This window comes from Mchenga conophoros, linkage group LG16, assembly GCF_057382185.1.
Source record: "Mchenga conophoros isolate Kocher_MC1m ecotype Shallow Benthic linkage group LG16, M_conophoros_male_GT1.1, whole genome shotgun sequence".
Lineage (NCBI taxonomy): Eukaryota > Metazoa > Chordata > Actinopteri > Cichliformes > Cichlidae > Mchenga > Mchenga conophoros.
Window position 1 is genome coordinate 24,116,171 of NC_140541.1, and position 25,736 is coordinate 24,141,906.

Consider the following 25,736-nt stretch of genomic DNA (forward strand, 5'->3'; position numbering starts at 1 on the left):
TCATTGCTTTGATTTCTGCACACATGATGCAGAGCGAAATTGGATCCGACTGAAAACAGTCACTCGCTCACAACAGGTAAAACCGGATCCCACTTCATGACTTAAAGCAGCTTGTACTTTACCTGTAGCTTCTCTTACATGTGAGTCCAGTGAGTTTCATTCCTTGCTGGGATACTGGGACCTGCTTGAATGCTTGCATTATCAGCCCCATTTAAGGAGGTATAAAGGTAACCCTTCTAAACTTATGTCTCTTCATACTAGTGTACAGGGTGCAGGAAAAGCAGAAAGAATCACCCTGCTCCATAAGTTTGAAGTGTTGCTTTGTGGACAAAGCAATTATACTTATTTACTTAAAAGAAGAAGATCTTCAGAATTAACAAATACGATTTCTTTAGAAATTAAACCTTGGACTATGTGGCTAATGATTTTCTCCAGCGCTATCAGAGCAAATATTTAAGAAAAAAGCATTTTACTACTAGAATCCATGTGAACATATGCCTAACGGCCACTTTGTTAGGCACACCTGTTCAGCGTAATACAAATGTCTCAATGACTTCCAAAGTGTGGGCTGGGGCCCCCTGGTGGGCAGCAGTAATAGCAGAAACTCCGTTTGAAATTACTCCTAAGTATGTACAGTTAAGTGTTTATTGAAACATGTTTATTAATATAAAAAGCAAATTAAAACTTGTAATAGGGGTGGATTTTTTTTTTTGTGGTATTGCTCACCACTTTGAGCTAAATTCACTGCTATTGTATTGATTTTTTTTGTGTCCCAGTGGTAGGTGGGTCACATGTTGGTTTTAACTCTTTACATATGACTTGGTAGCATTAGCAATTTATAGCTAACGGACTGTGTCATTTGTTTTTTAAATTATATTATTAAGGAAAAAATATTTTAATCATAGTAAAAATTAAAATTAGGATTTTCTGTATTTTAAGTAGGCTGCAGCACTCTCAAATGTAGGAGTGGCTGAAGAATCAGCCTATCATATGTCAACAGCTTCCAAGATTTGGGTGTATAGACATGGTTAAGATGACCTGGTGCAGTTCAAACTGAGCAAACTTCAAACTGGGGTTGCTGCTACTAGGCGTTTAGTGATAGCTAGAAGAAGAAAAAATATCCAGTGAGCAGCATTTTCTGGGAGAAAACACCCTGTTGATACGAGATGACAGAGGAGAATGGCCAGACTGCATTGAGCTGATAGGAAGGCAACAGTAACTCAAAGAGCCACTGGCTGCAACCACAGTATGCAGAAGAGAATCTCTGAATGTGCACAACACATGAACTGTGAAGCCGATGGGCTACAGCACCTGGACAAGACCACAAATTCAGTTGGTGCCACTCCTTTCAGCTAAAGGGAATGGCACCAACTTTAATTCACACAAGCTCACCAACAGAAGAAGAATCTGTTGGGCATCACTTTATGACCACAGTGAGGCCGGGGTGGGGGGCGGGTTCATATAAAGTTCATTTATGTTATATGTTTTCATAAAGTTGCCACTTGTAATAAATTGGTATACAAACATTCAGATAAGTGCAGTCGATTAATGGGTATCTACAGGACACCATGGTGATAGCCTACTGGCATAATATAAAAAACAAGCATGTATAGTGGGTTATTGTAACGGATGCTGAGGTAGATCGTAAGATTGGAGCCAGACAGGTAAAACAATCAGTCTAGTAAAAACTTTCCCCTTGGTCCCTTATCATTTTGAGGTGGAGCATTATACTATATTCTACATTTTCTGTATTTCTTCCTTTAAAAAAACAAAACTAGGTTCTGACATTATTAAGTAAGCCTTGGGTGGTGAGTTATTGCTTTCCCCATGCTGCCTGTTAGTAAGTTCCTTCAGTAGCCTGTCCTCCCTTGGTCAAACTCTGTTACACATTACCTTTGAGAATGATGTTATCATCCCCACCATCCCCCACACAGAGCCAGTCTCTGAATGACACTTCCAACCACACAGCCATTCTGTTGGGCTGGCTACTCTTTACAACCACAGGCATTCCGCAGTGTACTATGTTATGCAATCTTTGTGCAAAGTCCATAACAAAAGAGCAGTTCATTTTATAGTAGTCATAACTAGAGATGGACCGATCCGATATCACGTATCGGTATCGGTCCGATACTGACCTAAATTACTGGATCAGATATTGGAGATAAATAAAAAATGTAATCCGATCCATTAAATATCACGAAAGCACCTCACAAAACTTGCGACATGGCGTAACTCAGCACGTTGGAGCAGTATGCGTCGCGTGATAGAGCGGCCGTGGCGTGCGAGACTTGTCTGAACTTATACAAAATGCAGCAAGATATTAAAAAAACAGTTTTATTGATTAAAAACACACTATATCGGATTCATATCAGTATCGGCAGATATCCAAATATATGATATCGGTATCGGACATAAAAAAGTGGTATCGTGCCATCTCTAGTCATAACCCACCTGTACTCAATACCAACCTCTTTTTGTGAGAGTCTGCTTTGTGTGGTAATTTATTGCTTTCCAGTGTGCATATAAACATTATCAAAGGCAAGCAATACAAAGAAAAAAACAAAAAACAGGTGGCAGAGCAAATTTTAATGATTGATAATACTTGACTGCATCAGAGCGAGGATGATTGTTTCGGGAGTCATTGTGTTAAAAATATCTTTATGTGGTGGATCATGTTTGGGTAGGAGGGATCGTTTTGCCCCACTGGGCCAGCCCTGTGGGCAGCAGATGAGACTTGTGTGTATGTATGTGTGTGCTCTGCTGAGCTGTGAGCAGATGAGCCCCGCCAGGCAGCTTGCTCCAACTGTGGTCTGCACATACTCCAGTCTAAAAGCTTGTCTCTTCTATTTGCTCCAGATGATGCCTTGGATTTAGCTGGCCCACATGAGTGATATGAATAAGGCACTGGACGAGATACACACTTCTCAAAGCCTCGGACAGAAAGCAGAGATTTTTCAGAGTGACAAGGGTAATGTGAGTGGCTTTCCCAGCGCAGAACTCTTCCCGTTGCAAGAGCCTTTAATAACACCAAATAAACAGAAGATCAGCATTAAACTCTGCAGGGGGAACAGGTAGGTCTCATTTTCCTTTATGCTTGACAAGAAGTTTGTTTATAAAATTTAATCAGGCTGGTTTAATTTGCACTAAACCACAAGAAGTGTATTCTACTCTACACTTTACAGTGTAAGCTGCCTTGCACAAGAATAGCACAGTCTTATTTGCAGAAGAGGTAGATCTCTGTTTAAAAGCTGCAATGTGTAGTGCAGTGCAACATTTAATATTAACTTTAAGAGAGATAAGATGATAACATAATAATTGTTAACTATTTTGTACTAAAGAAATGTATGTTAAAATACACCTCATACCATGCAACCATACTGAAATCTAATTTATTCTTACTTTATCATAGCATTTAGTCATTAAAAAAGAACTCTTTGTATGCATGTCTTGTCACATCCTTTAATCTGAACTACTTCAAACAGGTGGGGTGGAGTTATATGTCCTAAGGGTGGTCTCTTTATGGGGGTTTCTTCCTCTTGTGGGGGATATTTCACTCCTTTATGACCTCAAAATGATGTCAACAGTACACATAAGGCTTAGAAATAAACCTTTGAATGTGAGTTTTGGTGATGTGGTGAAAGCAGGCACCCGGTAGTAAAAAATGTGAATTACGTTTGTTAGAGGAGAATGGAGCCATGCCTTTTGTTTTGGTCAGATCTCCCTATGCCTTCACCCAAGAAATGACTCATTACAATGTTGAAGCATCTGTTATATGACAGATAACATGTGCTTCATACAACTCTTCTGTGAAGCTGTTTTATATTATGGCTGAGTCATCAAAATATGCTTGTTGCCTGAAAATTTACACAGTTTTGCTTCATTGAAGTTTGTTTCTGTCTCTTGTTTCTTTGTTTTTGTCCTTCAGGAGCACTAAAGAGAGCGAGGCATCATTCTCTTCCCCTCTTCCTGAGCTTCTCACCTCAACCCTGAACCCTCTTGTTTCTGAATGTTTATTACCATGGACCAAAAGCTGTACATCTCAGGTTAGTGTCATATTGACAGTTTTTGGTCCATGATTATCATGATACAAGACCTGTGTCATGTCCACTTAGATGTTTTATTTCACGTACTCACTTAATGCTGATTTTTAAGTGGATCAAATGTCAGAAAACAAAATTGCACAACATTTTGTTAAAGTTGAATAATTGAAAAAATGCAATATTTAGCTTGCTGAAGTCATCTGACCTTAGCACCATATGAATGGTCCAACCGGTTATGTGAGTAAGGAAATTAGTTGCTGTCAGGAGTTAAAAATGCTGTGTCAGCATGCTTAGATAAGCCACAAAGTCTGTGATTTTATGTTTTCAATCTCAGGTTTTTATACCGTAGTATTTGAAAGCAGCAGCCACCACAAAATGGACAATGGGTGTTTTACATCACCTTTAGATTTTTCAGAAGAACTTTTATGGTTTACAATTATCAGGTCTGGAGCCTAACAGCGCTATTGTTTGTTTTAGCACAGGGTGTGTGATTACTTTGCACTGAAAATCAGGAAGTACCTACTGATGCTGAAAAACTCAGTAGTTAAAACTTGTGTGTTGGTAGCATAGAATTCTTGACTAGTTTGAAAATGTTGTTAGTCTTATGCAAAGAACCATGGCCTAAAATAATGTAATGTGAAGTGCTGCATTATAATATAGTGCATTAAGTTGTGGATTTAAGTTGTTTTATATAGTGAGCAAGATAGATGTACATAGTTTATTTGCAGCTTATTGTAGGACAGCAGAATTATGCTGGCAGGACTTTTTTTTCTGTCAGTAAAAATCCTTAAAGTATTTTTCTGCAATTTTAACGTTTATTCCTCTCAGATTTTCCCCCACTTTAGTCTCACAGGCTATTTGGATGACTACTGAGACTACGTATAGACAATGACCATTTTTTCCCCATAATTAAAGTATTTTTGCCTTGTTAACACTACAAACAAGCTACAACAAATTGTACAGATGCAAGGAATTGATAGCTTGTGAAGACTTTCTTTTCTCCTCTTTTTTAGTCAGTTCATACAACTCAGCAGAAAACTTTTTTTTTATCAAGCAAAGCAAAAATTGATTTGTTGTTGACTATGCATTTTTAAAACTCACTGGCACATTCAGAAACAAGAGCACATTCATTGCTTTGGGAAGCTAGCAATCATTGGTCTGCCTCAAATGTGAAGTGAGTTTGCCTATATATTTTCCAGGGCTGTTAAATTAGTTTGGTTTGCCAACCAAAAGCCCCTATACTCTAAGCTGGAGTTGACTGTTTCTCATTATCATTGTGGTGTGTGTGTGTGTGTGTGTGTGTGTGTGTGTGTGTGTGTGTAGCAGCGGGGGTCGCCTCACAGCAATGACTCATCGGAAAACATAAAAATTATAGCACTGTGCACTCACCAGCAGCTATCAGCAGCATAGCTGCTGGTAAGTGTGAGCCCTTTATCTATGTGTTTATGTGTCTGTTGCCGTTGATGAAATATATGCACAGAAATGCATGGTTTAGTCTTTTAAGCTAAGTGTCTAGAGTTAATATTGGGACAATGGTGCTGCAAGTGAATTGTTTAAAAAAAACTGTGAATATATGATTGAAGTGCAGGCATTGCACTGCATTAAGCACTTAATGCCTAGAGTATTGTAAATGATGCATGAGTTTTTGAGACTACGTCATCAGCATATTAAATGTGATACAAATTCAAGCTCATATATTCAAATTACTAATTTATTTATTTATTACAAAATTGTCCGAAGGTCAAATAAACACTTGTGTCTGGGAATTATTTCATAGTTCAGGCTTTACTGGGTCAACTGTTTCAGTCCATTTTTTTCTACATAGTTCCCTATTTTCAGATTAATTGGGCAACTGAGTTAAGCAGTTTCATGGACAGGTGAAACCTGTTTCCTCATTATTATGTGACACATTAAACAGATAAAAGATCAGGAGTTGACTCAAAAATAAGGAATTTAAATTTGATAGCTGTTCACTGGTGTTCTCAATATGAGTTTCAAAGACATGTTAATGAAAGTGAAGGATGCCATTATTAGACTGAAAATAAAATTATTTTATCAGAGCGAGAGAGAGAAACAGTTCGCTCTCTGCAAATCAAGTTAAAGGGAACCTGTTGTAGTCATTTTCAAGACCATATTTTCATTCTTTTATTTTTCCATCAAAGCTATAAGGACATCCTCGCATTGGCATTAAATAGATTCAAGAGTAGAGAGAAATTGTTGGAAACCAAATGTTTAAAGAAGTGTCAGTTCTTAGGTTTTGCTTACACTGGCCTCATTATTTAAAACTTGGCCAATAGTGTAACACCAGCAGTATATCCATGTGCTTATTCTTAGTCTCACCAGGATCCTTGGGAAGATAAAGACAGTATGTTAGGCTGAACAGCTGTTTTTATGTCACTGTCCTAATGGCACAGCATGGTGACCTCCTTTTAGAGGCACTCAAAAAGCCAATGACATCATTGTTCCAACTGTGCTGCACTTGTCCCCTCATCCACCATTCACCCGCAAAATTGTCCATTTGGCTTCCCAGTGAGCCTTTCTGGGTAGTAATTTTTATCATCAATCATAATTATCTAAAGATAATAATATTCCTCTAGAGATGGCATTCGATTATAAAACAGGCAGCCAAGGAAACTGATACTGAGTCTCGCCATTGTGGTACTTCTCTAACTTACCACATTTTCTCTTAATTGAATGGTTTTGCAGAATTGTGGCAAGACCCAATGCTTGACATCGCTTTGTTTAGCACTGCTGTTGTGCTTTCATTGTATTTTAAAAAACAAGCAAAAAATTGATTATGACTCCACAAGAAGGAAATAGAGTTGTAAATGAATGAATTACAGAGGTAATGTCACGGCGGGGTGCGCCGGTGTGAAGAATGAGGTAGACCCAAGAGCAGACACGGTGGAGACAGAACTAGGTTTCCAAAATAAGGCAAGCCTTTATTGTGGCTGAAGGCATGACAAAAACACTAGGGAACACTGAAACTGGGAAAACTAAGAAGACAGAGAACACTGTGTAAACTAAAAAGGCTAAGACACTCTGTGAAGGAACTATGGAAAAAACTATAAACACAGAGTAACTAAGCAGGCTATGAAACACAGTGTCACAATAAGGGAAACTACGAAAATACAAGGTGAGGATAACAGACGATCTGACACTGACACAAAGACACACTGGGCTTAAAAACACTGAGGAAGTCATCAAGGAATTAGAGACAGAAGGGGAACACAGCTGGGAGGAATAAGACCTAATGAGACAGGGGGAACAAAGCTAGAAACACTGACATAAGACGGGAACATGAACCTTCAGAGTAAAACAGGAAACAAGACACCACTAAACAAACACGCAGACACGACAGAGAGACAGACTAGACACTGAACTAAACCTGCAATAAACATGAGAACACAAAAACCTATGAACTAATCCCTAAACAAGAATAACCGAAACATAGAGTCATAATCATCATTATCATCATAATAAGAAAAGAATCCAAAATGCAAAAACACACCAAAAACATAACAACTCAAAATACTGGGTCAAACTGACCCAGAACCGTGACAGGTAATACGAAAATATTGTTTACCTTGTGATTTCTTGGACTAATGTTTATAATGGTGTGCAAATTTCCTATGCTGCCTCAGCAGTTTCTGACATATAGTTCATAGCATGAATGTGTGATAGATTTGCAGCATGTTGAGGGTGTTGCCTGTCCCTCGCCCTGACAGCTGCAATGTGCTCCAGCCCCACCAGCACTCTGAACTGGATAAACAGAAGGTAATGAATGGATGGATGGATCCAAAAAATAAAATAAAATGTAAAAAAGCAGAAGCTGTTCCTTTTTCCTTGCAACCTAACAAGTAACAAAGTAACATAGCGATGAAACATGGACAGCGGGGTCCTTGCTTTGCACTAAAAATCTCCCTTCCCAGATTTATTGTAGATGCAGAAAATGCACTATATACCTTCATATATGCACCACTGGCCTGCTGCATCGCTGGCTGTTGTCTTACTCTGACAGAGCCTGCAAGGGGTCTTGTCTGAAACAGCTATGGTCAAGGACAATGTGTCTGGCGCTAGCTTTGTTATGGGAGTTGTGGCGACTCTGTTATCATTCTGGGTCCATTAATTCCAATTCATTTTAGCAGCGTGATAACTAGCAGCGTCTGCTTGTCTGTGCTCTCACAAGTCAATGTACTGTGTTTCCAGATAAACATGAAGTCTGTTGTTGCCGGTTCTTCTTTTCCTGTGTGTTCTCGTGAGAGCGTGAGAGTACAGTAACTTTAGCCAAACCGCCATGTTTCATGCTATGAGGGTAAATGTGATGAAATATAGCGATGAGAAGAGATACAAGAAATTTATTGTAGATGCAGAAAATTAAATTCTTTTTCAAGGATTTAAGAAGTCACAGCTTTATCTCAGTGTAGGAGAAGCTCCCAGGTTGTGTCACGCAGAGAACTATACCTAAAACTACCATTTTAAAAAAGTATTTTATCAGTTTTACCCCTTAGCTGTAAAAGGCTGATGGCATAATGTCATCGCCCCTCCAGGTAGGTCAGAGGTTTTTTTTTAATGAAACATAAACTGTATTTAATCATGAATCCACACATTACCTTGAAGTTGACCAGATATCCAACAATAACACATCAGTATGTGTGTGACTTTTATCAGATAATGAATTCCAGCATCCTGGAAGTTTGCAACTGTTTCCTCCTTTCAGATGAATGCACAAATCATAGTGGGTGTAATTTGTGAAATGAAAAGTCTAATAGAGTCTAGTTATGTACTCACTGGCCACTTTTTTTTAGGCACACCTTGCTTGTAGTGGGTTGGAGGTTTTGGCCTTCAAAACTGCCTGAATTACTCATGGCACAGATGCCAGAAACATTCCTCAAAATGTAATATTTTGACTTAATAGCATTAGAAAGCTGCAGATTAGTCGACTTCACATCTAGCCTTTTAGATTGAGATCTTGTCACATTTGAGTACAGTGAATTTATCACGTTCAAGAATTGTGATCACTGTGGTCATAAAGGGATGGACACGGTCAGCAAAATACTCAGTTGGGTTTGATGAAATGAGTTTCAATGATCCTTATCTTGCCCAAAGTTAAGAAATGTATCCCATGCCATTACAGCAGTCTGAACTACTGACACTTTGCCATTTGATGTGCTCTTCTGCTGCTGGCGCCCCTCTGCCTTATGGTTTAACATTGTTGTGCATTCAGAGATGCTGTTCTGCATACTTGTTTTATAACCAGTGATTCTTTGCTTTCCTGTCTGCTTGAAGCAGTCTGCCACTCTCCTCTAATCTTTGATATCATCAAGGCACTTTCTCCTGGAGAACTTCTGCCCACTGGGTATTTTCGTATCGGACCACTCTCTCTAAACTTTAGCTGTGGTTTTTTTTGTAAAAGCCCAGTAGATCAGCAGTTTCTTAACTACTTATAGCAGCCAGTCTCACACCAATAACAATGTGACATTCAGAGTCATTTAAAGTCACCAGGCAGGTTATAAATGTTATTCACAGATTTTAACAGTTTTCAACATTTTAAAATGAGAAAACAACTAATTTGAGATCTGATGTACTTTTATGGATCTACATTAACCTAGTTTTTATGAGCTTGTTTTTGTAGTTTTGTGGTTTTGATAGCTACTCATTTCCAAATTCCTTGTCTCAGAAGGAAACTGAACATTGATAATTAGCAAGAATATATTCATGCTTGTGAATGTTCTCTATAAAAAAAAAAGTGGATCAGAGACTAAAAATAGCAGTGTAGTGTCTGGCTACAAAGTAAGAATGGAAAAAATATGATACATGTGCTTTCTGGGAAATTCTTCAGCTTCTTGTTTTGGTTTTACATTATCGCTAGGCTAAAATTGCTCTTTTTAAAAATAAATATTTAACGTTTCTTTGGCCTTGGGCTGTATATTTTAACTGTGTTCACCATGAGAAACTTTTTACTTTGAGAAACTCCCTTTCTAAAAGGAAAGAAAAGGAAAGAGATTTTACATCCCCAAGGACAGAGGAGGAGTTTGTGCTGTGGTGAGGAAACAACATTTGGTTTCTAACACTTGCAATTTGATGAATCACACTGTTAGCACTGGAACGGCTCAGAAAAGAAATATATATAAACTATTTTTAATACTATCATATTATATCCAACTATAATTTATACATTAGCCTTACTTTCAATTACTATGCATGGATATTTCTTTTCATAGTTAATTGTGCAGGTAAGGCAGAAGCATGAATTTCCATGCAAGAAGAGTCACGTTGCCTGCCATCACACCTCTTTGTCTGCAGAAGCGGGTAGGAATCTTATATGGATTTGTTTTTGTATTGTCTCCCTCCCTGTTAGCGAAGGGCTGCTTTTTGTTTCTGTTTAGTGTTCTAAATTTAAGCTGTTTTTCCAGATGGTGCTGGATTAGATCTGGTCTCCCGTGACCACTATGTAAAGGCTTACAATGTTTAAAACTTCTCAAAGATTTAATCTTCATAAATGTTCTGCTCACATATGGTGTTCACAGTGCTTCGGCTGTGCTATTGTTACTTATTTAAATTGAGATATTTGCAGTACTTTGTTAAAAAAAATAATTGTACCATAAAACACATTCTTGCTATTAATTATACATCAATACTACAGTAGCCTTTTGAAGATGTTAAGATGTATTAAAAGCAGAAAGTAGCCTGCACTTTCATATCACAAATGGAATCTGGTGAAGTGTCACTTTTCTTTAATATGGAATATCAGTGCTGAACAAGGGAAAGCAGGGATGTTCATACTTTAATTTAGACATCAGTACAAAGTGTTTCAGTATCTTATAGGATGTATCTAATTAAAATGTAGACTGTTCACAAGCAAAACCACAATTACATATTTTTAAGTTTAATGTGAAATACCTGAGCCCAGTCCTCTAGCAGCCACTGTAATTTACAAAGTAGCAACTACAGCTTCCCAGCAGGCTTATCAGTGTTGGCTGATAACATTTGGCTAGTGTTCTAATTCATCTCCTTATTGTTGCACACTGACTCCACCGGTCTAAAAAATACTTTCCAAATGATCTAATTCCTTCTAGGTCTCGGGACAATAGTAACGTTTTGGATATGTAATCTTATAAGTGATGATCCAGTTGTAAACAGGTTTACCTACCAGAAAGGAGGTTTTATAATAATTTAAAACTCTTTATTTTCAAGTTTTATTTTAGTGGATAGCTAAGAGAACTATTCTCTGTCGTTTTCTTATATAGAGGAGGCTGGAGGCCAACTTTTTACCACCACTCAGTGATATAGCTGCAGCTGTGGGAGTGCACTTCAAGGTTTAACCAGAGAAGGCTAATTGGTAAAATGGATCACTCTGTCCTGTCCTTGAGATAAGAAGGTCTAATAGAGAAGTTTATGTTCAATAAGACTATATTTAGTGCTGCATACCCAGTATCTGGACTTAGTCTTCCTGTTCCAGACTCTTTTTTTTTCTTTTTTACTTTTCATCACAGACCTTTATGACACAGCACGATGTGTTCTCACCCTTGTGATACAACTCTTGAAATCAACAGCCTTGTTGCCATCATAGTTTGATAAATGCAGCTTATATTGGGAAATTGTGCCAGTGTATCCTCAACAGTAATTTGGTGGATCAGTAGAGGCTCACCACCTATTCATATGTGTAAGTAAGTATACATATACGTGTATAAATAGTAAGGTTGCCTTAATTTGGACTTACTATGCAGATTTTTTAAGTGAATTGAAAATTTTACTATTCTAACTTGAAAAGAAAATAGCTGTCTCAGTGCACCACATGCACTGATCAGACAGACTACTGGCAGTTGAAGTTAGTAGCAATGACCATTATTACCGTTATTCACATTTATGTGGATTTAACTTTTATAAATCAGAACTATATATAGGGAAACCATGATAGCAGTTTTTGTGTGGCAGCATCAGTTTTTTTTAGCTTTAATTCATTCAGATAAATATAAGATCAAACTCAAAGTCTTCACACATGTAAATGCACTTCTGAAAATATTTTGATCGCTGCACTTTTCATAGCATCACTTTAACTGGCATCTCCTCTCCTTATAACTGTACCCATAACTTTTGCTATACTGAGTAAATTGATACTTTTAGTTAGGCAGTCGTGGCACTTTCTTATTTTCCATAGGAGAAAAATATTCTCCAGGTAATTTTCTCTGTTTTTGCACACTGTAACACATAAGTTGTACTTGATTGGCATGACAGACATGAAGGAAAACATAAATGTTTTCCAGATGAAAACATGTGGGCTTTTGCATCAAGGTTACCTGCTCATGGCTGCAACTCTGTGTTTACTGATAAAGGCATCAATGGCTCCTGCAGCAGGGTGTGTGGCCTTGTCTTTTATTGGAAACACTTTACTAATGATTAACGGTACTGGCAAATCATGCAACATAATTAGTTTATAGTAGTCAAACTAAATGCACGAGTTATTATTTAATGAATTATTTTCTGTTTTAAATTTAAAAAAAACCCCACTGTTTTTTGTGTCTCATGGTTCAGATAAAATTACCCTTTTGAAGGGTATATTTACTCATTGTATATACTGCATCTTGTCGTCCAACCTAAACTGTTCATGAAAGCAACTTTCTGCTGAGTAATGCAAACATAAAGCACATCTGCAATGCTAATGGCCCACAAAGACTCCTTCGCCTCTGACAGACCCTACCCTGTTCTCGGTGAAATCTGATACCCAGATGATTTGATTTGGCCAATTTTCAGAAAGCTACATCCTTGAAGCAACTCAGCTAAAGCCCCTGATACAGTCACCTCCAGCAGTGCAGTAAATGCACATCTTATTAAAATCAGTGAACTATATATATATATGAACTACAATGAACAAATCAATTTGTTGCGTATGATTTTGCACTTTATTATCAATTCTTCTCTTTTCCTTTTATTCAGGTAAAAACCATTTTAGAAAACAAACCTGTAGTGCTAATATGCAGCAATGACTACATTAAACAATGAGTGATGAAATAAACCATTCTTAAAAGATAGTTCTCTTATACTCACTTCGTGACCTGATTGATTACAAAGTGGTTTACACTAAGAGGTGATGTCATAGGTGGAGGGCCCATTTGCTGAACCTCACTCAGCCCTGTTGAAAAGCTCTGACCTATCTCTACAGAAAAGGTGTCAGGCTTTTCCTGTCCAGGTTTAAGCTACCAATTGACCTCACTCAGAGAAAAGAGACAGCCATTTGGTCTTTGCTCCTACACTTTCCATACCTGCCTCTGACAGCTTTAGACTGACTTGAACCAGCACCTTTGTAATTGCTCTTGGGCTCACACAGGGCATTATGTAGGAGATCTGCTTGCCTTGGGTGTGTGCATGTCAATTCTAAGGGGGTTGGAGCCATGTGACTCTCTCTCTCCACCCTCTAGTAAATAAGCAGATTGATCTCTGGCTTCCTGACTCTTAGTGGTGAGAAAAGGAGGCAGGTGATTTGGTATCGAGCACCAGTGATACACATATGTGGATTCAGAAAAGAAATCTGCTGAGAGGGAGTTTTATCTAATTGCCTAATTTCAGCTTCACTGTGGCACAGAGCAAGATAAGGAGAGAGCGAGAGAAAGGCTGCTTGTGACAGCTGACACTTGGTGCGCTGTCTGATGAGAGTGTTTATATTTCTCACAAAAGCTCTCATTTGCGATGCTTTGTACTCAGCCATGTTTTGGCTACAGAACTAGCCCAAACTCAATACTATGCTTGGCTCCAAACAAGCGGGTAAGTTCCTGTTTAATGTGTCTTGTGTTCTTTGTGTTTCTCTGCAGGCTTGAGTCTTTATATTCTGTTTTCTGCCTTGTAGGACATTTGTGTTGTGTCTTTTTTTTCTTACCTATTATGTTGTTCAAATAGGCAAATGAGCTACCTGTTTACTATACGAAGGTGAAACTGATTGGGTTGTATGGTACTTATAACACAATCCTTTACAGTATGTCCAATCTGAAAACATAACTTATGTATCTTTAAAAGTCACTAACGTCTCTCACTGCTTGCCTGAAATGGTTGTTAATTTAATGTTTCTGCTTCAGGTAATTAAAGTTTATAGTGAAGATAATACCAGCAAAGCTGTAGAAGTTCCTTCTGATGTAACTGCCCAGGATGTATGTCAGCTGTTTGTCTTGAAGAATCACTGCATTGATGATCACGCCTGGACACTTTTTGAACACCTCTCCCATCTAGGAATAGGTAAGATGATGCTGTAACAGCTACCCAGTTATTTACATCATACTAAATTTAAAAACAATGATGGCAAAAAATTATTTGCAGCATTTTCAGTCAAGTTTACCCATAAGTCTTGCAATAATCCTATCAAAATGATTCTTTTTCTTTTTAACACTCCGTTTCAAGGTTTTGAAAAAATCAGTTGTGCTTTTCAATGCAGTTAAAACTCACAAATATCAGCTTGATCTCAGCACTTTAGTTCTAACAATGAAGGATGAAAAAATACACCAATAAGCCGTACCACTAAAACCACTAACATTGGAACCTGTTGATATGTTTTGTTGTAAGTGGACCTTTTTATAAAGGCTAAATTGCCATGTCTAGGTAACTAGACCCGGACATATCCAAAGCAGGAGGTCTTTGTTTTTACACTTTGCAGTGTGCAATAACTACCCAGAGTGGTCTAAGGAAGGACAAGTGGGAAACTGGTGACTGGGGAATGAGGCCAAGGTTAAATGATGCTTATGATGTCAAAAAGAAGAGCTACAACAAACAAACAACAACAAATTCCTGAATGTCTCAACACTAGTTATGATAAGCTGTCAGAAAGAAGGACACAGAATAAATAATGTTATGTAACCATGGACTATGACTGTAACTGTAATTATTTATATAACACGGTACTTTATTATTTACTGTTAGATACTGTATTTGTATACAATATACAATTATCCATCTATGTGTGCGTGTACATGTGAATTTGCCAGGGATACACCTAATTTGCTGTAGATGAGAACACATATTTAGCCATTTTTAGACAAACTAGTTTCATCATTTGTTTCATCATTTGGTAATCTGTTCTGTAGATGTTGTCAGTGAGTGTGGGTTTTGTTTATTAAGCATTTTTTTAACCTGAATTAAATCAAGATTGTTGTCAGTAACAAGTATATTCATCTGATAACCTTCTTGCACTGATATTTATTCAACTTACACTGCTGGCTGAATGCAATATGTCTTCCAGTTATTCAACAATCAGTTAAAATTCTAGGAAATAATTAAGTTCTAGGAAATAACTGTTTATGTTGTACCTCTTGTACCTCTTGCCATGCCCATAGCTGGAGGTTACACATTAATGTAAGGTTAATAATCAAACTCTTTTCCTCAATGCAACTTTTGCTGGGGAATCATTTTCAGAGATTACTCTATTTTTCAAGAACATTTAATTCCATGTCCTCAACCTTGCTTTGACCTGATTCTAGATAGTATATTTTAATAAGAGGGAAAACAAAGAACAGGAAAAACAGCAACAGCAAAACAGGTTAACATGTCATTTCTTTGTTCTTGCTCTCACTAGAAAGAGCTCTGGAAGACCATGAGTACGTTATGGAAGTACTTTCAAGCTGGGCGATGGACACAGACAGCCGGTTGTATTTTAGGAAGAATTATGCTAAATATGAATTCTTTAGGAAACCACTGGTGAGTTAGTAATTATACAATTCTATGTATATATATCTATAGTCATACACAGCAAGTCTCTTTGTACTAGCCCAAAATTATGTGGGTGGAAGAAGTTAATAACTGATGTCTCTTTCATATTCATAGGACTTTTTCCCAGATCACATGGTTTCCATATCGAGTGAAACCAATGGGATGGTGGATCACTGTGACCTTATACAGGTATCAGGTTCTTAGGTTCTTTATGTTTGCACTGCACTCTCTCTGCCCTGTAGTGGAGATTGTTACTGTGATTATTTAATGCACACACCCAACTAAGAACAAATATTCCTCTACCCAACGCAGACCTTTCTGAATTCCAGCACTTGTCCTGAGATCCATGGATACCTTCACGCCAAAGAGCAAAGCAGGAAGTCTTGGAAGAAGTCTTATTTTGTTTTGCGGCGGTCAGGGCTTTATTTCTCCAATAAGGGGACTTCCAAGGTTTGTAGAACAAAATAACTTGTCCACAGAATGTGTTATGAATTATGGGAAAATCACAGGTTGTTTAAAAAAACATATTATTAAGTGGGCTATTCCATACAACCAATCTTATTGCATTACACCAGTTCATTTTCTAAAAATCCACATCTGTACATTGGACGAGGGGTACTTTACAGAAGAAAGATATAGGATGAAAAATGCATTGTTCCAAATGGAAAACTATACTGTTGTTTAAATTTCTAGGGATTGATACACGACCTCTGTTTGTGCATTTTGGGCCACCTCTTCATGTTCTGGCTACATCTCACTCATGTTGCGAGAGGAGAGTGAAACAGGTTGAGCTGGATTTTCATTAGGTCAGCTGGCACAGCAGCCATGCAGAAACTGTACTCACAATGCTGCTGACAATTGAAGCTTATACCTAGCCACCAGGCACGCCAACACATCCACTTTTCAACTCCTTTCATTTTCTACAACAGTAGACCTTTTGTTGTTAAGTGCAGGTTGACCTTGGCAAGGCGCCCACTTTTAGTCTATCGTGTTTACTCTTCTTCTTTGGTTTTGGTCAGATGTTTGCTAGTCAGTTACCACAGACACTAATGACTGTGGCGTAACATTAAAAAAAGACATAGGAATAGTGAGTCACATGAAAGCAGGACAATGAAAGTCTGTGAGGGTTTTTTTTTTTTTGTAAAGTTATCCTTGAAACAAAATAGCTATTGATACCATCTCAATACAGCCGCTATCAACATATCTAAATTTATCCTTATCTTTTGGTTACATTAAGAGAGTAACCACACCCAGAATGGTTGATAATGTGTTATTATTAGATGAAAATGTACTGTTTACCCATCATATACAATCATCCAAAGCATGCTTTGACATAAATGTAGATATCATTTATCGTTTACTCTTGTAAAACAAATATGTTATGGTCTTTTAATTACATTGCAATCCAAAGATAACATGAATTGCTTAAATCCTGTCTTTGGAAAATAGCTCATTTTGAAATCAACCCTAGCAACACGACAGTTCACCACAACAATATTGCAGAGAAGCTTTATATTGTAAATTAAAGACCCTACAATGTTGTAGGAGAACTCCTCAAAATCCACTATGACCAAGCACTTGGCAACAGTGAAGAGGAAGAACTCTGTTTTACTGTTTAACTGGAAAAAAATCTACAACTAAGCAGGCTCAGGGATGGGTAACCATGTAACTCAACTGCAAAGAAGATCATAGATACAACATACAATTCAAACTACTGGAGAACAATGTAATAAGTTAATATCTGTTTGGTAAATGAGAAGAAGTGTTCCCAGCATGTGGATTCTATGACAGCATAGTAATAGGTCATTCAGGGTCACCTGATTCAGGAGTGGAGTCTGATAACTAAAGGCCCTACCTCCCAAAGAACGTTTACTCTTGGAAACTCTAGGAATAAAAAACAAAAATGACCCCATGGGTTGTTTTTCTTCAAAATCTTTAAAATGCAAAGTTGTAATATATTCATATTCCAGGTATTCCTCATAAAATATGTTTGTAACATGAGGCCATTTGCATTTTTATTTATTTTTTCATTAATTAAAAAAAAAATGCAGTTTTTGTATCACTACCCCACTCTTCCACAAGTGGGGTCAAAAATGACCCCAAGCAGTTCCTATGGAATCTTTTATGAAACTTTCATTCTTAGCAACTCCAACCGTCCCACTTACATGGATGGATCAAGAATTAATTTTTACACAGTAACATACATGATTTATAGTCAGGGCTGCACATAAGTGGTCCGCAGGTGCGCATTCGCTGTCAAAATAAAAGTATTCCCGGAAATTCAGAGAATATGTGCCTCTTTTGTGGTGGAGATAGTAATTGCTTACGAGCTTGCTTCTTCGACATCTTTAAGAGTTCTGAACAAATGTCCGTCCTCCTCCAGAACATCTAATGTACGCAAACGAGTGTTCCAACTTCTTATCTGGTACGCGTCTTTTATTTTGACAGCAAATGCGCACCTGAGGACCATTTATGTGCAGCTCTGTTTATAGTTTCCTGTGCATTTCAAACATTGTCCTTTCTGATGTTTTTTTTATTTTTTATATTTAAAGTAACATGGCTGCTATGAGGCCAGCTAGGATCCCTGTGGACCTTGCCCTACAAATGATCCAGGACAGATGGGATGAAGAGCCCATCTGTGGCATTGACTCAGAATCTGACATCTCAGATATAGAGGACCCAGACTATTGTCCCCCCCTCTGAACAAGGCCAGTCAGATACAGAGGAGTCCTCTGATGAGTCCTCTGAAGAGGAAATGGATATTGAGTCTAACAGAATGAGCCCCTCTTACTGCTCTAGCCACAATATTCTGAATTAGTAGGCCAGGGCTTGCATCTGGGTCTAGTACTGTCTCCCCAATAGATGCGTGGAAGATGTTCATGTCTGATAATATAATAGAAGAGGTGCTGACATGCACAAACACGGAGGCACGAAGAGTAGCAACCGACAGGGGAAAAGAGTGGAAAAATGTAATCAAACAAAAGCTCCTGGCCTTCATTTGATTGACCATTCTTGCAGGAAGTGAGAAGAACTGGGATGTACCAGTCGGTGTGGTTTTGGGAGTCCTCTGCATAACCCATTGTACAAGGCCACTATGTCAATTCAAAGATTTAAAGATATTCGCCGTTTCTTGCACTTTGATGACAAGAGGACCAGAGCCTATGGACTGAAAACAAATCACAACCGAGTTTATAGCAAAATGCATTGTTTCTATTTGGGGTCATTTTTGACCCCACTCGTGGAAGAGTGTAGGTATTGGTAGGTTGTGTATCCAAGGGTTAAGTAAGAGTGGACCATGAAGCATCCAGAGGCTAGACTGGCCTTCTTGCAATCCAGACTTGCCACCCACTAAAAGCATTTGGTGCATTATGATACTGAAAATATGGCACAGATGCAAGCTTTTGAGTAGCTGACTTTCTGTATTAAGACAGAGTGGAAAAAACATTTTGCTTTTCAAATATGATCTCAGTTTCCAAACTCGTGTTGCTGACATGGAATTTAAAATGTGAATATTTTTAAATATATACAAGTTTTTCCTTTTTAAGACTTTTAATTGTTTTGTAATTTTCAATTATTTTAGTATTTCATTTTTTTTGCATTTGTGATCACATCAAAAAAACCACAGAAATGTTCAAATACAGATACACTCAGCACTCACCTGAGATGTTCCTGTGTTCCAGGTATAGACATGAAGGCTTAAGATTGTTTCATGTGCTGTTTTATACTTCACACCTCCAGTCCATACCTGTTCTGTACCTTTGTCTTATTATGACCTCTCTGTGTTTAACAGGAACCAAGACATCTCCAGTTCTTTGCTGACTTCAGTGACAGTGATGTCTACACTGTTTTGGCAGCCAAAAAACTACACGGGGCACCTACAGAATTTGGCTTCTGTGTGAAGGTAAGAGCAGTACTGTAACTGATGTTGTTACTATAAAACAGAGACATGCCAAAACTGTATAGAAGGAGCAGATGCACGCTGATTCACAGGGCTGTTTTGTTTTCTTCCAACTTCTCACCTCAGTCCACAAAATGCAGTTCTGCCCGGGACTTGAAGCTGCTTTGTGCAGATGACGAGCAGACCAGGACCTGCTGGATTACAGCCATGCGCTTGTTAAAGGTTGGCTTGCTGATAAATAACTCTGGGTGATATCTAAGAGTAGGAATGCTGAGTCAGTGTTTGAATCAGATTTAGCTTTGGGAGGAGGTCAAGGGAAGCTTTTGAGTGATGCTGGAAGATCACTCCCACTCTTGATAGAAGCAGCATGTGTTCATTGTCTGGATATAATCTGGATACAATTTAGAGCATTACTCACCCCTGCTAGTCCACAAATTATATACACAGTGCATTGCAACATATTTACTTGTACCTGCCATTTGTAATCACTACACCATTGGTCTGGAAGGATTATGGGTTAACACACAACAAATGTTTGGATTAAATTGCACAATTTTAATCACTTCTTTTTTCCTGTGTTTTAGTTTGGGATGCAACTTTACCAAAATTTCATTCAGCCACACCAGAAGCAAAAAGCCTCACCAATGGTTAGTTAATGTTTTTCTTGTTTTAGTAATTATACTAGCTTTATATTTTATTATTTTGTCTCATATGTGGCAAGTTACCTGTTTTTAAAGCTACTTTAAACACAATTTTGGTTAGCAACAACTTGAATGATTGTGTGAACCAGCGGGTTAGTGTGGCAACCCTACATGGACCTTTTCACTGCAGACGTTTTGACTTGTCACAGTAAGCAAACAGCGGGTGAAATAATAATGGTTCACTTCAATTTTGTGTCCCATTAACCCTTGACAGTAAAACGCCATCCACAAAAGCAAGACTTAAGTAGAATCTAGCCATCACCTATACACCTTTTGCTTTTCTTAGTGTGACTCCTGTGAAGTATTTCTATAACTGACAAACTTTCAGTTTTCTTCAATAATAAGGAACCTTTTAAAAAGCTTTATTTGCCCAAGTTAAGCTCATGCTTTTGTTGCTCTAGCCCACAATCCTGATAGCGCAGAATCTACAGCCTACAAAATTCAAACAAACAGATAACATTAGCAAACAGTTAGGAAGTACAGTATTATATTTAGCAGGTAAAAAGTTATCAGATTCTACGAAAGCTAAAAAATAAAGTGCACTGGACATACATTCATTTGGTGAAATATAAATCTTCAAAATGATGCCCCTCTGTCTGGTGTAGCTTGAAAGAAACAAAAGTAACATGAGCCAGCAAATAGTGGTGTAGCAATATAATTGTATGGAGCAAATGAGGAATCTGCGGTGTCCCAGAATAGCCTTAGACTGTGCTGAGAGTATTTTTGCAACAGCAGACACAGTCTATTTATGGGTAATGAACATGTTCATGAACTACTCGCTTTCTAAAAATACATAGTGATCAGCTGTCCACAGATTTAACAACTTGTCACCTCTTCTCTAGTGTTGGAGTGTCATGTGTTGCCAATAACGTTACTGAGAGGATTTGCTAGAAAGACAGGAGAATAAATGAATATCTTAAATGCAATGTCAGGCTATTTAGACAAACTAGAATACTAGATTACTGCTTCATTGCACTGAGTTAAAAACAAAGCCCTGCTCTTATGCTGATTAGCACATTTATAAGTAATAGGATTTATCTTTATATCATTTCAAGTGCAGCACTGTTAATAGGAGGGGCTTTAAAAGTAATAATTTTGTTTTAGCTACTTGCTTAAATTGCAAACTTACTGGCCAGCATGGGAATGAATCTAGTATTTCTTTGTAATCCTGAAGAAGAATTTTCTTAGGTGTGTTTGCAGTTTTATTTAGAGACACTCACTATATTGCAGCTTAATGTCTAACTTGTGCCCAAGTGTAATTCCTTTCAAAACCTCTCTAATCCCTTTTCAGTTGAGTTTTGTGTGTGTGTGTGTGTGTGTGTGTGTGTGTGTAATCATCTAGAAAACATGAAGATGGAGTCATGTTACTCAAACACTAGATGGCAATGCAATACCACAAGGCAGCAGAAGTAAATCTACTCCCTTTTCATAGTACAAAATAGAGAGTGAACCAAAATAATAGCAAGAATTTGGGGTATTTTGAATTACACATCATGTGACTTGAATTTAGTTTTATGTGACCACATATACAGGTGTGTGAAAAGTCCTGAAAAAATGTATTAATATTTTTAAAATACACATCAGTGCAAACTGTGCCATTTCAGAGAAGCATATCAGAGAACTCTCTGGTGGCTATGGACTTTTCTGGCCAAAAGAGTCGGGTGATCGAGAACCCATCCGAGGTGCTCTCAGTAGCTGTAGAGGAAGGCTTGTCGTGGAGGGTAAGTCTTAATGTCTCTTAATCTGGTTCTATTAACAGAAAGAAAGCATAAAATTTAGGCTAATAACTAATAATGCTTCACTTTAGTTTAAACATCTTTCTGTTGTTTTATTCATTGAATATATTCAAATAATATGTTAAATTTGATAATATTTCCCAAAAGTAAATGCGACTGTCAAGCGTGAGAAAATCTTAATGCCTCAAGCAACTTGCAAATGAGCTAGAATGTTATGCAAAATGAAACATCATAAATTAACTATGTATTAACATTATTTTCACTCATATATTAGTTGTAATTCTCTTCGCCCACAGAGGAAAAGCTGCCACCGCTTGAGTGGTCATGGGAGCCCTTCCACAGCCCAGAGCTCTGTGCTAAACATAGGTGTGTGAAACATCAATTTCACTTTTTTAATGTACAACTGAAAGATATTTTCTGACGTAGCATCTCTGCTTCAGCTATCCACGTGGCTCAGCCGTGGTTTCATGGCAAACTGTCTCGTGAAGAGTCTCACCGTCTAATTGCTCAACAGGGTCTTATTGATGGGTAAACAGTTATACACTTCTATTTGTGCTTTGGCTCATTTAAGACATTAAACTTGATTTGCAGATATATATATATATATATATATATAATTTTTTCATCAACATGAGCATGTTTGCACTAAAGCAAAGCAACACAATATTCTCTAATGTGATGTAATTTACCATATGAGGCAGTTCACTCCGTCCGTTTAATGTTGGTAAGTCTTTATAATGACTGCTATACTTTTTATTCTCTTTGTTTCAGAGTGTTTCTTCTGAGGGACAGCCAGAGCAACCCTAAGACATTTGTACTTTCACTGTGCTATATGCAAAAAATTAAACATTTTCAAATATTACCAGTGAGTATAATTAACCATTTGAAAATTACTGTGCAAAGGTTTTAGGTTCAAAAATAAAGTGGTTCTTGATTACAAAAAAAGAACCCCTAAAATATTTTTCCCTTTATTCATTCATGACCTTCATACAACAGAAAGGAGATAACTGTATTGAATATATTTGCATTCGAAACGCAGTGTACCTTGGTAAACTTACAGCCGTTTCAAAGTACTCGGCACGTGGGTTATTTTAAGCATCCTCAAAAACTTGCCACAGTTCTTCTGATGAGTCAGGCTGTCTCGGTGTTTTCCTGGACATTAACAACTAGCATCCTCTGTACAATAGCACAGCAGAATAAATTTTGGACTAATCAGATAAGATACCTGATTATACCTGGAACAACTGAATTACCTATAACTTTTGCATAGTACATAGTATTTTTGCACGTTTTTCATTAATCTCTGAAAAATTATCTGAAATATTTAAACTCATTTGCACCAAGTGACCTGTTTTTTGTGTGTCATTCATTTCTACATGGATTTGTATATGTCTGTGTGTATGCTTCATTGTAGGTGGACGATGAAGGAGAGTTGTTTTACAGTCTTGATGATGGTCAAACACGGTTCACTGACTTGATCCAGTTGGTGGATTTTTACCAGCTAAACCGTGGGGTGCTTCCATGCAAGCTCAGACATCACTGTGCTCGGATAACCCTGTGAACAAGGGACCCAAAAGACAGCTGAGGTCCCACATGCACCTTAATTCCTGGTTCTTCTGGAGAAACACAATGGTGTTTTTGTGCCTTGGAAAAAAAAAGATAAATAGTTGTTTTCATAATGTGGTACATGACTCAACCTTATTTTTTCTTATTCAGAAAAAGGTGAATTTCACAATAAAATAAATAACTACTGGTGCTGAAGATCATGTGGATTACGTTTTGGCCCGTTAATGTATTGGTGTAAGTATGTGGTGGTAGTAGTTGAGATACAGCAGCAGGAATTTGAGTGTTCATTGAAAATAATCCAGCAGAACGTGTGCTGCAGTATGTATAGAGCAAAAGTGCTGTAAATATGTGACATTTACGGTCTGTTAAAAGTAAATGATGACTGAATCCCTACAAGGACATGCTTGTGGAAACCTGTAGTATGGCTCTACACTGTCAAGTCTGGGAACAACTAAGCTATTATTATACTAAGCTATTTTTTTTGCTAGGTATTCGTATTTTTTAAGAAAGTTACTCATTTTGTTTGTTTGTTTCTTTTTTTAATTTGAAGTGATAAAATTACCTCTGAGCAAGTTTCACTGCGCATGCCTTACAAGGGATTGGCAAAGAGCTGTAATGCCCCGGTGAAGAGGTTCCAACCTCACTGACTTTGCATTGTGCACTGCATAAACTATATAGATACAGTTATGATTAAGTGAACTGTTTGTATCCATGGAATCAGTGAAAAAGTTCCCCTGAAGTAAGAGCAATGAAATAAATGCTAAAGATTTTTTTTCTTTACATGTAATCAGAAATGACTGATATTTGAATTCACTGTAAATTGAAATTTAGGTTTTGTAATTTCCCGAGATTCAGGCAGACAATTTGCAACACCTGGGCTGATTGTATTTTTTGACGTTATAGCCACATCTGTGGATATACGGTGTCAGATACTTTTTTTTTTTTAAATGATGTTAGTCCTTCTAACATTGACATTCAGCTTCATACAATCTTTTTTTTTTGTAACAGCAACAATGTAAGAACAAGGTATTTTAAATCACAGTGGCTGGACAACAGTGCATTGAAATGCAGTTTTGTAAATAAACTCATATAAACCTGTCTGTTGTAAGGTGTGATTTTTGTATGATTGTTTTGGTTGTTTTAACAACAGGCTGCAAGGCAAACACATGGCTTGTTAAACCACCATAAAGTAGGTCGAATTGATGCTTAAAAATTCACTTAATGTTTATACATGGTCTGTACATAATTTTTATTGCTGGCTATGCATATACCTGTAAAGATAAGATCTGGTATTGTGTGCAGGAACCACTATGCTAACAAACTCACCCTTTCTTTAAATAGCAGTAACATATGACAGTACACTGGAACAATATATTATTGTCTTTTTGAGTAATATAGGGCATACAGGGTTATCATATAAATGCAGTTAAACTTGAGCAAAGTATAAGATTCCTCCTGAGCCGACTCATCAGCACACAGAGGGGTGCTGCTCTGGTCAGAAAGATTTTTATTGTGCCAACGTACATCGTGATTTTCTAATGGAATCCAGCTCAGAGTTAAATTTAGCCACACTATATAGTCTGCATATGGCTCTCATCAGGCTAATACTGTCTGGAATTAATTATTGAACTTTTGGGGCAATATATATATATATATATATATATGTAATTTATTTTCTCTCAACAGCACTGGCTGATTTTTACAACCACTAGATGGTACTAGAAGCATTTTACTTTTGCTTGTGGAAGTTTATGTTTGAAATAATAGGTCAGGTGCAATCCTAGTTACATAATACATATACAGTTTGTGATAAAGATGCTATTTGGGGTTGTGTAAAATTAAAGTTGCTTAAGACATAGAAGTAAGACACTTTAATTATTGAATATCATTAACTGTTATTGCATTAATCTGCTAATAATGCTAAAATGCATGAAGAAATATCGAAATGTTGATATATATTGCAATAATTCAATGAATTTTACACTGACTGGATGCCACTGACTGCCTTTATACACCAGTGGTTAGTGAATTAATATCAGTTTCAAGTAATGTATTTGAGGTAATTATGTCACCTACAATTGACTTTAAAGGATTAATAGAATTA

The 25,736-nt window shown here is 37.4% G+C and overlaps 1 protein-coding gene across 5 annotated transcripts; it reads left to right on the forward strand.

The window, feature by feature from the left end:
- The first annotated feature begins 2,758 nt into the window (after positions 1 to 2,758).
- Positions 2,759 to 24,751, forward strand: grb14 (growth factor receptor-bound protein 14). Of its 5 annotated transcripts, none has more exons than XM_085249521.1 (14): positions 2,760 to 3,071; positions 3,926 to 4,043; positions 14,111 to 14,267; positions 15,598 to 15,719; positions 15,846 to 15,920; positions 16,044 to 16,181; positions 19,522 to 19,632; positions 19,756 to 19,851; positions 20,214 to 20,276; positions 21,935 to 22,051; positions 22,363 to 22,432; positions 22,507 to 22,594; positions 22,838 to 22,931; positions 23,481 to 24,751. In XM_085249521.1, the coding sequence occupies exons 1-14, from the start codon at positions 2,884 to 2,886 to the stop codon at positions 23,625 to 23,627; spliced, it is 1,584 nt and encodes a 527-aa protein (XP_085105647.1). In that variant the 5' UTR covers positions 2,760 to 2,883; the 3' UTR covers positions 23,628 to 24,751. The 5 variants fall into 5 exon arrangements, 4 of the variants coding, with proteins under 4 accessions (XP_085105647.1, XP_085105650.1, XP_085105649.1 ...); XM_085249524.1 differs by lacking the exons at positions 2,760 to 3,071; positions 3,926 to 4,043 and adding exons at positions 10,070 to 10,085; positions 10,265 to 10,352; XR_014888960.1 differs by lacking the exon at positions 22,507 to 22,594 and having other exon boundaries at positions 2,759 to 3,071; positions 23,481 to 23,620.
- The last annotated feature ends 985 nt before the right edge of the window (positions 24,752 to 25,736 follow it).